The 13,850-nt window shown below is 36.4% G+C and overlaps 1 protein-coding gene across 5 annotated transcripts in view; it reads left to right on the forward strand.

Moving 5' to 3' along the window:
- Window positions 1-13,850, forward strand: part of Slc4a10 (solute carrier family 4 member 10) — a 279,408-nt gene that overhangs the window by 165,390 nt on the left and 100,168 nt on the right. For all 5 annotated transcript variants that reach the window (XM_032903383.1, XM_032903384.1, XM_032903385.1 and 2 more), the window contains exon 5: window positions 13,106-13,266. In XM_032903383.1, coding sequence (XP_032759274.1) covers window positions 13,106-13,266 — 161 coding nt within the window. The remainder of the gene's footprint in view (window positions 1-13,105; window positions 13,267-13,850) is intronic.

The following is a 13,850-nucleotide window of genomic DNA, read 5'->3' on the forward strand; positions in this document are numbered from 1 at the left end:
CTATTGTAAATAAGGCTGCTATGAACATAGTGGAGCATGTGTCTTTGTTATATGTTGGGGCATCTTTTGGGTATATGCCCAAGAGAGGTATAGCTGGGTCCTCAGGTAGTTCAATGTCCAATTTAATGAGGAACCTCCAGACTGATTTCCAGAATGGCTGTACCAGTCTGCAATCGGTTGGGAGACTTTTAATGAATGCTTCTATTTCTTTAGGAGTTATGGGACTGTTTAGATGGCTTTTCTGATCCTCATCTAACTTTGGTACTTGATATCTGCCTAGAAAATTGTTCATTTCATCCAGATTTCCAGTTTTGTTGAGTATAGGCTTTTGTAGTAAGATCTGATGATTTTTTTTTTAAATTTCCCCAGTTTCTGTTGTTATGTCTTCCCCCTCCTTTATGATTTTATTAATTTGGTTTTGGTCTCTGTGTCCTCTGGTTAATATGGTTTATCTATCTTGTTGATTTTCTCAAAGAACCAGCTTTTAACATGAAAGAGTGTTGTCTTCTGTTAAATGCTTTCTCAGTGTCTATTGAGATGATCAAGTGTTTTTTGGGTTTTTTTTTTTTTTGAGACTTTTTATATAGTTGATTACCTTGATGGATTTCCATATATGAACCATTCCTGCATCTTGTTGATTTTCTCAAAGAACCAGCTCCTGGTTTTGTTGATTCTTTGTATAGTTCTTTTTGTTTCTACTTGGTTGATTTCTGCCCTCAGTTTTATTATTTCTTGTCATCTCCTCCTCTTGGATGTATTTGTTTCTTTTTGTCCTAGAGCTTTCAGATATGCTGTCAAGTTGTTAGTGTATGCTCTCTCCAATTTCTTTTCAGAGGTACTCAGAGCTATGAGTTTTTCTCTTAGCACTGCTTTTATTGTATCACACAAGTTTGTGTATACTGTGCCTTCATTTTCATTAAATTCTAAAGTGTCTTAAATTTCATTCTTTATTTCTTCCTTGACCAAGTTATCATTGAGTAGAGTGTTGTTCAGCTTCTATGCTTTCTTTTGTAAGAGTGGTCCTGGCCATGGCTTATATTCAGACAATAGAATAGTACCTAAGACAAAATGGAATGAGGAAATGATATGATTATATATAAAAATTTTACCTCAAAATGTCATTATTTTTAAAATGCTAAAAATAGATTTCCATAAAGCTGAGATTTATGCTTCTGAGCTGACTTGTGATAATTTAGTTTTGAGTTAGTCAAGCATAAAAGTAGGGAGCTTAGTTTGCTCAACAGAGGGAGGGGATGCGCTGAAGTACACGATACAGAAATTATCATTTTGTTGACATGGCCTGGACCTGAAGGGACCAATCAACAGTTCTCTGCACCCAAATCCCGTGGAAGGGAGAGCTAAACCTTCAGAGGGGCAGGCATGCCTGGGAAGCCAGAAGAGACTACACTCTGCCCACATTTCTGACTCCAGAGGAAAACACCTGACACAATCTGGGACCCCGGTGCATGGGGGCTCCTGGAAAAGGCAGTGCAGGCTGTCCTGGTTTCCACCCTCATGGAGAGCTCAAAAGGAGCCCCACCATGAGCAACTTGAGCCATGAGACCACAGGTAACACTAACTTTTCTGTTCCAAGTGACCTGCCTGGTGGACTCAGGACACAGCCCCACAGGAACAGCTGAAGACTAGTAGGCAGGAAAGACTACACACCCGAAAGCAGAACACACTGTTCCCACAACTGGCTGAAAGAAAACAGGAAAACAGGTCGACAGCACTCCTGACAGAGGCCTATAGGAAGGTCTAGCCACTGTCAGAAATAGCAGAACAAGGTAACACCAGAGACAACCTGATGGCAAGAGGCAAGCGCAGGAACCCAAGCAACAGAAACCAAGACTACATGGCATGATCAGAGCCCAATTCTCCCACCAAAGCAAACACTGAATATCCAAACACACAAGAAAAGCAAGATCTAGATTTAAAATCAAATTTGATCATGATGCTGGAGGACTTCAAGAAAGACATGAAGAACTCCCTTAGAGAAACGCAGGAAAACATAAATAAACAAGTAGAAGCCTATAGAGAGGAATCACAAAAATCCCTGAAAGAATTCCAGGAAAACACAATGAAACAGGTGAAGGAATTAAAAATGGAAATAGAAGCAATAAAGAAAGCACAAAGGGAAACAACCCTGGATATAGAAAACCAAAGGAAGAGACAAGGAGCCACAGATACAAGCATCACCAACAGAATACAAGAGATAGAAGAGAGAATCTCAGGAGCAGAAGATTCCATAGAAAGCATTGACACAATGGTCAAAGATAATGTGAAACGGAAAAAGCTAATGGTCCAACACAAACAGGAAATCCAGGACTCAATGAGAAGATCAAACCTAAGGATAATAGGTATAGAAGAGAGTGAAGACTCCCAGCTCACAGGATCAGTAAGTATCTTCAACAAAATCATAGAAGAAAACTTCCCTAACCTAAAGAAAGAGATGCCCATGAAAATACAAGAAGCCTACAGAACTCCAAATAGATTGGACCAGAAAAGAAAATCCGCCCATCACATAATAGTCAAAACACCAAATACACAAAATAAAGAAAGAATATTAAAAGCAGTAAGGGAAAAAGGTCAAGTAACATATAAAGGCAGACTTATCAGAATCACACCAGATTTCTCGCCAGAGACTATTAAAGCCAGAAGATCCTGGACAGATGTCATACAGACCCTAAGAGAACACAAATGCCAGCCCAGGTTACTGTATCCTGCAAAACTCTCAATTAACATAGATGGAGAAACCAAGATATTCCATGACAAAACCAAATTTACACAATATCTTTCTACAAATCCAGCGCTACAAAGGATAATAAATGGTAAAGCTCAACATAGGGAGGCAAACTACACCCTAGAAAAAGCAAAAAACTAATCATCCTGGCAACAAAACAAAGAGAAGAAGAGCACACAAACATAATCTCACATCCAAATATGAATATAACAGGAAGCAATAATCACTATTCCTTAATATCTCTCAATATCAATGATCTCAACTCCCCAATAAAAAGACATAGATTAACAAACTGGATACGCAATGAGGACCCTGTATTCTGCTGCCTACAGGAAACACACCTCAGAGACAAAGACAGACACTACCTCAGAGTGAAAGGCTAGAAAACAACTTTCCAAGCAAATGGTCTGAAGAAGCAAGCTGGAGTAGCCATTCTAATATCGAATAAAATCAATTTTCAACTAAAAGTCATCAAAAAGATAAGAAAGGACACTTTATATTCATCAAAGGAAAAAAGATAGTGTTTTCAGCAAATGGAGCTGGTTCAAATGGAGGTCAGTATGTAAAAGAATGCATATCGATCCATCTTATCACCCTGTACAAAGCTTAAGTCCAAGTGGATCAAGGACCTCCACATCAAATCAGATACACTCAAACTAATAGAAGAAAAAGTGGGGAAGCATCTCGAACACATGGGCACTGGAGAAAATTTCCTGAACAAAAGAGCAATGGCTTATGCTCTAAGATCAAGAATCGACAAATGGGATCTCATAAAACTACAAAACTTCTGTAAGGCAAAGGACACTGTTGTTAGGACAAAATGGCCACCGAGTGATTGGGAAACAGATAGAGGGCTTATATCCAAAATATACAAAGAACTCAAGAAGTTAGACCACAGCGAAACAAATAACCCTATTAAAAATAGGGTTCAGAGCTAAACAAAGAAATCACAGCTCAGGAATGCTGTATGGCTGAGAAACACCTAAAGAAATGTCCAGCATCTTTAGTCATAAGGGAAATGCAAATCAAAACAACCCTGAGATTTCACCTCACACCAGTGAGAATGGCTAAGATGAGAAACTCAGGTGACAGCAAATGCTTGCAAGGATGTGGAGAAAGAGGAACACTTCTCCATTGTTGGTGGGATTGCAGACTGGTACAACCATTCTGGAAATCAGTCTGGAGGTTCCTCAGAAAATTGGACATTGAACTACCTGAGGACCCAGCTTTACCTCTCTTGGGCATATACCCAAAAGATGCCCCAACATATAACAAAGACACGTGCTCCACTATGTTCATAGCAGCCTTATTTATAATAGCCAGAAGCTGGAAAGAACCCAGATGCCCTTCAACAGAGGAATGGATACAGAAAATGTGGTACATCTACACAATGGAATATTACTCAGCTATCAAAAACAATGACTTTATGGAATTCATAGGCAAATGGAGGGAACTGGAAAATATCATCCTGAGTGAGGTAACCCAATCACAGAAAAACACACATGGTATGCACTCATTGATAAGTGGCTATTAGCCCAAATGCTTGAATTACCCTCGATGCACAGAACACATGAAACTCAAGATGGATGATCAAAATGTGAATGCCTCACTCCTTAAAAGGGGAACAAGAATACCCTTGGCATGGAATAGGGAGGCAAAGTTTAGAACAGAGGCAGAAGCAACACCCATTCAGAGCCTGCCCCACATGTGGCCCATACATATACAGCCACCAAACTAGACAAGATGGATGAAGCAAAGAAGTGCAGGCTGACAGGAACCGGATGTAGATCTCTCCTGAGAGACATAGCCAGAATACAGCAAATACATTGAAGAATGCCAGCAGCACTAGTAGACATAATCTCGTTTATGATCTTGACACCTTCTATCCCACAGTGTTCTCTGAGCCTTAGGTTTGCGAGTGTTTTGTAGACGGATCCACTGTGACTGAACTCCACATCTTTGCCTTTTGTGTGGTTGTGGTTTTCTGTAGTGACTTCTCTCTGTTCCAAAGAAAAGTTTCCTCAATGAGGCATCAAGACTCCTCTTACCTGTGGGTATAAAGAAAAATATTTAGATTGTTTCTAAGGACTGTGGTTGTTTAGTAAATGGTGGCTATAGGTTCTTCTCCAAGATCTATGACTTCACTAGTACTGATTAGTTTGCTAATTTTCCATTATGAAGCAAAGTTTCCCTTCTATTGAGCAGGTCTGAATTCTAATTAGAAAGCTCTTGGTTACTCCAATGTATGCCTGCCACTAGTATACTCTTGGGGTTATTGTCTATTAGCATTTCATCGCTTTCAACCTTTATGATAAAAATGAGAACTGAAATTCAAATCTGTTTTTTTGGTCTTGAGTACCACATCATTCTTAGAACTTTCCACTTTGTAAATCATAAAATGATCAATTTCTTTGATTTATAAACATACTTATCAATTTCCCAGTGTCAAAGAGCTAGGAAGTAGCAGAAGGAGATATTAGAAACATCTTTGATTCTGTCAGAGTTAAGCAGACAGGATTTCAATATTCTCTAATAAAATGACTTGAATAATGTGCTCACCCTAAATGACCAGAGCTGCTGCTCTGTTCATCCATAAAGAGTAAAACAGATGATCTGGTTAGTTGTTAGCACCCTGTGCTGATGCTAGCCTGTACCCACGTTTATTGCTCTACTTTTAGTCTTAATGTTCCACAGCTGTTTGAAGTTCATGGAGACATTTGATGAACAATCAAAATAGACATTTAAGAGAAAGGTAGATATTTTTGGCTGAGATGCAATACTTCACAGAAAACAGAATGTACTGATTGGAGATTTACATTTTAGTGAGTTTTAAAGTGACAGAAGTGGTTTTGGTTTTGTTGCCATTGTTCATCTAAAAATAATTTGGACTACTTAATTCATCTGATTTTTCAAATGCAATTTAATTCTAATAAATAATTGGCATATACTTTGCACTGCTTCTTTCTTTGTTAATATTTATGTGGAATTAGTAGCTTTCTACTCTAATAATAAAAATAAAAATGATATTTTTGTCAAGCAAAACTTGAGCAAAATTTTAGATTTAGATGTTAATGTTTTGAATCTACTTAATAAATATTTGTGGAAAATAGCCATTCTGTTTAAAACCCTAAAAGAAATATATGAAGAGACTAATGAAATAACAAATTTACAATGTCTCACTTTGAGACCCCATATGTACAACAATGCCAAGCAACCAGAGCTTCCAGGGACTAAGCCACTACCTAAAGACTATACATGGACTGACCCTGGACTCTGACCTGGTAGGTAGCAATGAATATCCTAGTAAGAGCACCAGTGGAAGGGGAAGCCCTGGGTCCTGCTAAGACTGAACCCCAAGTGAACTAGACTGTCGGGGGGGGCGGCAATGGGGGAGGGTGGGGAGGGGAACACCCATAAGGAAGGGGGGAGGAAGGGGGATGTTTGTTCGAAACCGAAAGAGAATAACACCAAATGTACATAAGAAATACTCAAGTTAATAAAAAAAAATAACAAGTCTCTCTTTAAAATGTATTGCTAGAAAGTGAGTCCAACCACCAAAGCTGTGTAATGACTGAGGCAGCATGGTTTGCTCACTGTGCTTGTCCTTTAAAATGGTTTCTACCAGTAAGCTCAGAAGGGGCCAAATAGGGACTAGTAGTTAAGACCTCGGTAGTTAAAGGAAGCCTAGAAAAGTGTTGGTACACCAAAACAATCTTGTTGATGCTACAAAAGCATTTGATAGTCAACATTAGTAAATATTCACATCAACTGAACTCTTGAGTAAAAAGCAAAATGCAAAGATCATATGGATTAAAACAGCAAATATAAAAATATACATACAAGTAACATACAGACTGAGCAGATTATATTCAAGCATCTAGGGATATATTTGTATATACATTATATACATAAATATATGTAACAACAACTAATGAAGAAAAAAAGAGACCATGAATTTGAATAGAGAAATGAGGCAATTAATTATAATCTCAAAAATCAAAGAAATTCTTAAGAGAAAAGAATAATTAGATCCATTAAACATTCGGTTTTGATAGTTTCTCCATTAAGATGGATTGAATTACAGATAATATTTAGTATTTCTGCTTCAAGTCTCTTAAAAAGTGGAAGACTTTTCTGAGGGTATCTTGCCTCCTTCAAAACCATAATTTTGGAGCTCTAGAGCTCCTATTTGACAGAATCAAAGAATAAAACTTCCTAAAAATGTTAAGTTGAGTTAGTGTTAAATAGTACATGCCAAGTTAATTTCTCTCAAAAACATCTGCTGTTAAATGGCAAAAGAATTTGCTTTGTGTATTTTAATACAAGTGGAGCACATTTTCATCAACTTAATCCTCAAAGAATTCATGGAACACCTATTTAATGTTTAGTAAAGAAGGAATTCACTGTGCTAATCATGGATCAGAACAGATCCAGACACTGAGGGGATGAAAACAATCGGCTCAGGGGGTAACCCCCCCATTTATAGCATGTTATGTATTTGGCCTACAGATTTTATATTTTACTTTTTGTATCATCCAGCAAATGGACTTTATAATTTGAGATACTTACTTGCTTAGGTTTACTATTATAATAAATGTTAACCGAGTTTATTTGAAAAGTGAAACAAAATGCAGACCACTAGGTCATTAACTATAATGAAAGATTTTGCACCTTAATGGCTAAAAGTCTTGAAATAGTATCTGTGATGTTGTAAACTTCTTTATTTGTATATTTAAATGATGAAATTGGATTAAAACACAGAAAACAAAGTAATAGTTATGTGATATGTATTATTTTTAATATAGTCTCCTTAAAATTTCTCTTAAGTGAGTCTTAATGCTTTTAGCATAATTTTGGAGTTGGCATAAAACATTGGATTTTGAAATGTTTGGTATTCTTAGTAACTTGGTATTTGTAACTTGTAGACTTCTTTTATGGAAAGTACCTTATGTCTTCTTCCATAATTTTCAAAAAACCTATGGTTATATCAAACCATCCATGCATGTAACTTACATTTGGTCATTTTTAGCTACTAAGCTGCTTCGAACTTTCAAGACTCCATTCTCTTTTAACAGAAACAAGAACTCAATTTGAAGTATTTATTATAAATGAAACAATATAGTATGTGGATTTGTATTTTAAAATGCCATTTTATATAAATACATAGAGGTGTAGATCATAGTCAAGAAACAGCAAATAGACTAATATGTGTGGGTCACTGGTTTTTTGACAATGTGCAAAAGCTATGAAATGAAAGAAGGAAATATTGATGCTCAAAAGCATGAAAATAACAGAAAAATGCGTAGATGTCACAACAATTTTTTTACAACGAATGTATGGCTTATATATATGCAGAATAGTTTACAAATATATGTGTATGCATTGTATGAGCATTCATACCAATTTATCCTTAATGATTAAGTTAAAAAATTAAAATGTAAAACTAGGAGGTCTAAGAACACACAGGATTCTCTTACATGCATGGACGGCTTGATTCAATCATGGTTTCTGTGTCATTGGGGAAAATAGAAGACACACATGCACACACACACGGAAACATACATAAAACACACAAACACATGGTGAATGGCTTATAAAATATTCACCACCATTAATCCTTAGGGAAAAGCAAATTAAATTTTCTGAGACATGTCACTATATAGCCACTTAAACAGTTAAGATCAAACATTGGCAACTAAGAGGCACTGGTGAAGACAGAGCAACCAGACTTCTCAGACTGCACCTGTGCGTGCAAACGGCTAGAGAAACGCTCTGTGAGACACTGTGGTAGTTTCTTATACAATTAATCTCATGTTTATTATTTAACACAGCACTTGTATTCTTAGGCATTTTGTACGTAGAAATGAAAACTCTTGCTTGCACACTAATTTCTACATGAATTCTACATAGCAGGTTTGTTTGTATTGACAAGCCTTTTGAACAGTAGATTCCCTTAAACAACATTTATCCTGTCAACACAAAAGAGTATTTTCATCAGAAAAATAGAATCAAGTATTGAAACATGCAACAGCGTTGATGAGTCTGAACTGAAACTCAGCCAAGTCTAAAAAAACTTCAACGGCACTGTTCTGCATCCTCGAAATGATAAAACAGCAGTCTGGTGACTGTTGGGGGCAGGACTGAGCAAGAGCTGAGAATATAAAGATGTGGCACAAAGACTTCATTCTGTGGCTCATCCAGGTCTGAAACTGTTCTGTGACAGAAATGGTGTGGATCCACACAAGGGATAAATACACACAATTTACACATCAATACCAGCACTCTCAGACACACCACACACACAGGCATATGCACTTGCACATCATTGAAAAAAGCCATGGATTTGTAAGAAAACATGGGAGGTTTGGGATGAAGAAAAAGAAAGAGGGAAATTATGTAACTTTATTATCTCAAAAGAATAAAAATCATTAAAAAAATTAAAATGTTTACTATAAAAATGATCAAATAATATAGAAGCCAAGTCCCCTATCTTCACTGGTATGTGTAAGTATTGTTTTAAAAGGAGTTTGATTATATTATGTAGAATAACAGCCTGTACTTTAAAAACAAATTTGTGTTATACCTTATAAACTTTTTATAGGTCAATTAATACTTTTATAATCAAGTAATTAAAGAACTGTATGTATGATAGAAACAGCTACAGCTCCCTAAACCATAAATTAGAATATTTTATGTGGAACAAATGTTCGTTTTTTCCACAAAAATTATTCAACCTTTATATAATCCATTGTCTTTAAATCTAACATGAAAATCATGCCAGCCCATGTGATGCTGTAGTTGCCATGGTCTTCCTTTTCTTCCCTGCTCCTTCCCTAGTCCTGTCTTTGTTCCCCCTTCCTCCTCTATCCCTCTTCCTCCTCTCTCATTGTTTGAAAACCACATTACATATGAGTAGCATACAAAATAACAAGAGATTTCATAAAAGCCATTTTGTTACAAAAAATCATTTTTCTCTTGCACAATTGATAATTTAAAAATATATAGTAGTATAAAAAGGAAAGAGATCAGAACTGTTGTCATGATGAGATTGTTTTCAGTCATGGTTGAAAATTAAAGGTGTTTGTTTTTGTTGTTTTGTTTTATTTTTTTCTGCTATACACATTAGCATATAAACTTCAGGCAAAAAAATTGCCAAAATGAAACTGAGGAGTTCTAAAATGCTCAGCAGAGAAAATAAAGTTAAAGCAAGTTGTATTTTAAAAGACTGTTGGCCAGGTGGTCTCAGCAACTTATTAACATGCTGAATTTGTTTCCTGTTTACTCCTGAGAAACTGATCCAGAGCATTTGTAAAGACTTTACTTGGTCACATTGTAGTTTGTATGTATATTGCAAATAAAGTTCAGATTTCTTATTTGCAACTAGGCCATTGGACATTCTCCAAAAAATTCTTTCTCATATTACTTAATAATGAAGTAATTTTTGTGATTTTACCACTCAGTATGATTGTGCACATGTGTGTGTGTATGTGTGAGTGTGTGTCTGTGTGTGTCTGTGTGTGTGTGCACACACATGAGTGTGTATGCACGCACGTGTGTGTGTGTATGTGTTTGTGTGTAGCATATGTCATATATATGTATGGCAAGAAATACTAATTTATTAATGTATAAAATCATATTCATTCTTACCTGACCTGGTCTATATGTTTGATGTTATAGACTTTGCTGTGGGAACAGTCTCCATCTTGGAAATGATTAGTTCCTACATCATAGAAAGAAAACAATCAGGGGAGTCACACTTTGGCAGTTAAATACTGCCAACTCCTGGGACTGATAAGCATCATTTACACTATAAATTCATTGACCAGAACAAGTTTTATATTCACATGAACTCATACAATTAAAAGGGTGCCAAATACTAATGTCCCACTCTCCTCAACCAATCAACTCTAATAATCACCAATTGGGTATGAGGTATTTAAATCTGTCAAGGTCAGAAAAATGTTAAGATTCAGTCATATAAAAAATTAAAGAAGGGCCTGGGGACATAGCTCAGTTGGTAAAGTGCTTGCTAAGCAACATAAAGGCCTTCTGAGTTCAATCCCCAGCACTCAAATACCAAGACGGACAGACTAGTGTGTGACTAAAATCCCAGCTCTGGAGAGGCAGAACCAGGATGATTCCTTGGGTTTACAGGCTTTCCAGCTTTGCCCAATCAGTGAACACCAAATCCTAATAAGTAATTCTCATTCCTCAATGTGATGTCTCAATCACCCCTTTCCTCTCAAAGCTCAGAGATCTATGTAGAAAGACAGAAAGCGTACTATATTAAGAAGTGTGAACAGCTTCTAGAAAACAGTGTTTTCCAGACACAACAAGGCTGATGCACACATGAGCTCACAGAGACTGTAACAACATTTCTAAGACTTGTGCATGCTCAAGCCAGACAAAAGTCTCAACAGGGAAGCAGGGAAGTGGGCACAAATTCTCACCTTTAGCCAAGAGGTTATTTGCCATGGAGAGATACTAGGAACTCATCATTTTGTTCCCCAGTGGAATAACACTGGGCATGTCAATCATAGTCCATGACAAGGTTCATGTTCAACATCAGTTGGCCAACCCAAGCCAAACTCTATGTTTTTGGGTGTTTTTTTGTTTGTTTGTTTGTTTGTTTGTTTTTAAGAGAGAGAAAGAACATAAAGTTGGATGTTTAAGGAGTTGCTGGGGGATGATTTGGAGGTGTTCAGAGAACAGGAAAAAATATAATCAAAATATATTTTATGGAATTCTGAAAGAATAGATCAGAGCATAAAAGATGTTATGGTAGATGATTCCTAAAAGAATGAACGTGGAGCATGACCTGTGGCACTTGCATTCCTTCCTTCCAACATGCATACTCACATGTGCACATCAACACACACACACACACACACACACACACACACACACACACACACACACCAATAGACATACTGCTGAGTGGGGTGGTCCACACCTGTCGTTTCAGCACTTGGGAAGCAGAGGAAAGGAAAGCTTTCCTGAGCTGCACGGTGGAACCCTTCTCCAGCTTGAACTCCCACAGTCTTCTTTGCCTACCACAATAAACATCAAAACAAACCAGGGATCAATGTTAAAAAAACAGTTAAACACGGAAATAAAAAAACATGTGATGAAGTGTTCTTAAGAGATATTGCCGATGACTTGGTGGTGAAATGTGAGGGGCTTGGATCCTTTGTGGGATCTCTATAAGCGTTGCTTACCCCTCGGTGGGTCACGATACCCTGAGTAGTATTTTGCTTCTTGAACATTAGGACAAATCCATGGCTTTCTTGGCATTCATTTCAACTCTGTGCTTTCTAACAAACTCTTGGTTACTATCTACTAATATGTTTAATTCTTTGTCTAACTTCTCACAAAGGTTTTCATCCATTGAAATTGAGTCATTTTATTACGTAACAACAATACCAGATAGGTGTGTGTGTGTGTGTGTGTGTGTGTGTGTGTGTGTGTGTGTGACCATTTGGAAAGAGGAAATATGGTCAAAAGTGATAAGGACAGAAGCATGAAGAAGGGAAATGGAGGAGGGAAGGATATTTAGGTTAGAGTTCACCAGAGTAGTGGAATTAAACAGCTCCTCTGTTAAGATCACAGAGGAAGCCTCTAAATCATTGAGTCGTTGATGCCAGAGTAGTAAAAACATTGACTTTCCCTATCTTTCCTATTTGTCTTAATTACAAAAGATTGCAGACATTGCTGAAATTTTCTTTACACTAAGAAGGCAGTAGTTTCCACTTGGATTCAGAATTCTTGTTCCATTTTCCATTCTTGGCAAGACTACCCATGGAATGATGTCCAAGAGGAATTTCTGTGTATTCAGGCCCTACCACTAACTGTCATGAGTAGCTTTCTTCCAGGCAAAAATAACAAAGAATTTCTCCTACAAAATAAGTGCCAAATTGTATCAGCGTCCTAAAATTCATCAGAGAAATTGTCATCCAAAACCTGAGATTTAAGAGTTCCAACTACAGGGAAAAAAATTAAGCACTCTTTCACCATTTTTATAACTACAAATGTTTTTCCACAAAGGAAAATGCTTTCTTTTTTTAATTAGTACTACAATAGTGACCACTGGCAAATTTTCATTAAAAATATTTCTGCAAAACTAGATAAATTTATGAAAAATTAAATCTTTGTTTTTAATAATCTATTGCAACAAAAATATTTGTTTAATAGAATTTAAAGAGATTATAACCGAGTAAAATGAACTACATTTTTCTTATTTCCCCAAACCCTTGGAAACAAGTATTAATTTGGAAATTTTTGTTTTTATAGCTTTTTTATGATAAGGAATAATTCTTCAGCATTGTAGTACTTAATATATTTACAAGAATATCTATTTGATAGGTGGTTGAAATTTGAAGAAGATGTGGAAGATGGAGGAGAAAGATGGAGTAAGCCCTACGTGGCTACACTTTCGTTGCACAGCTTGTTTGAGTTGAGAAGCTGCATTCTGAACGGAACTGTGCTACTGGACATGCATGCCAACACTTTAGAGGAGATCGCAGGTGAGCCACGCTCTGTTTAATTCTGACAAGTTCAGCTGATTTTTATTATTATGCTTTTTCCTGATAATTCCATATATGTGAAAAATAAGTTTTCATGGTCTGCGTAAGGACCATTAAAATAATTTTCTTCTTTCTGTTTATTTGAAGTAAAGTAAATTGAATATGAAATAAACTGCATCTCACTTCTAAATAATGATTTATAACAGGAAAATAGATAGCCAGTTCTCCCTGAATATTTACTATTTTCATTTGCATGTTTAGACACACAAAGAAACTAATCTTTATAGTTAAAGATCTCCCCCAAGGAGTTCGTTTACCTGGATTAAGTGACCAAATTAGCTTTGAAAATTGATTAATGAAAATAAGTTTTGTACTTGCTATATGAAATGTATCTGTTAAGTTCTCTTACAACGCTGACCCCAGAACATACCTTTTATGATTTTATTTAACTTTCTTAAAGAATGTGATTTCTAATATTTTCCTTAGAAAGTTACTCTGAGCAGAAAGTGTCCAGTAGGTTAACTTTTGATTGATTAGTTGCCTTTTTTCCTATCTCTGCTGCCTTTCTTTGTCTCAGCTCAGTA

Source organism: Rattus rattus, chromosome 5 (genome assembly GCF_011064425.1).
Source record: "Rattus rattus isolate New Zealand chromosome 5, Rrattus_CSIRO_v1, whole genome shotgun sequence".
Classification (NCBI taxonomy): domain Eukaryota; kingdom Metazoa; phylum Chordata; class Mammalia; order Rodentia; family Muridae; genus Rattus; species Rattus rattus.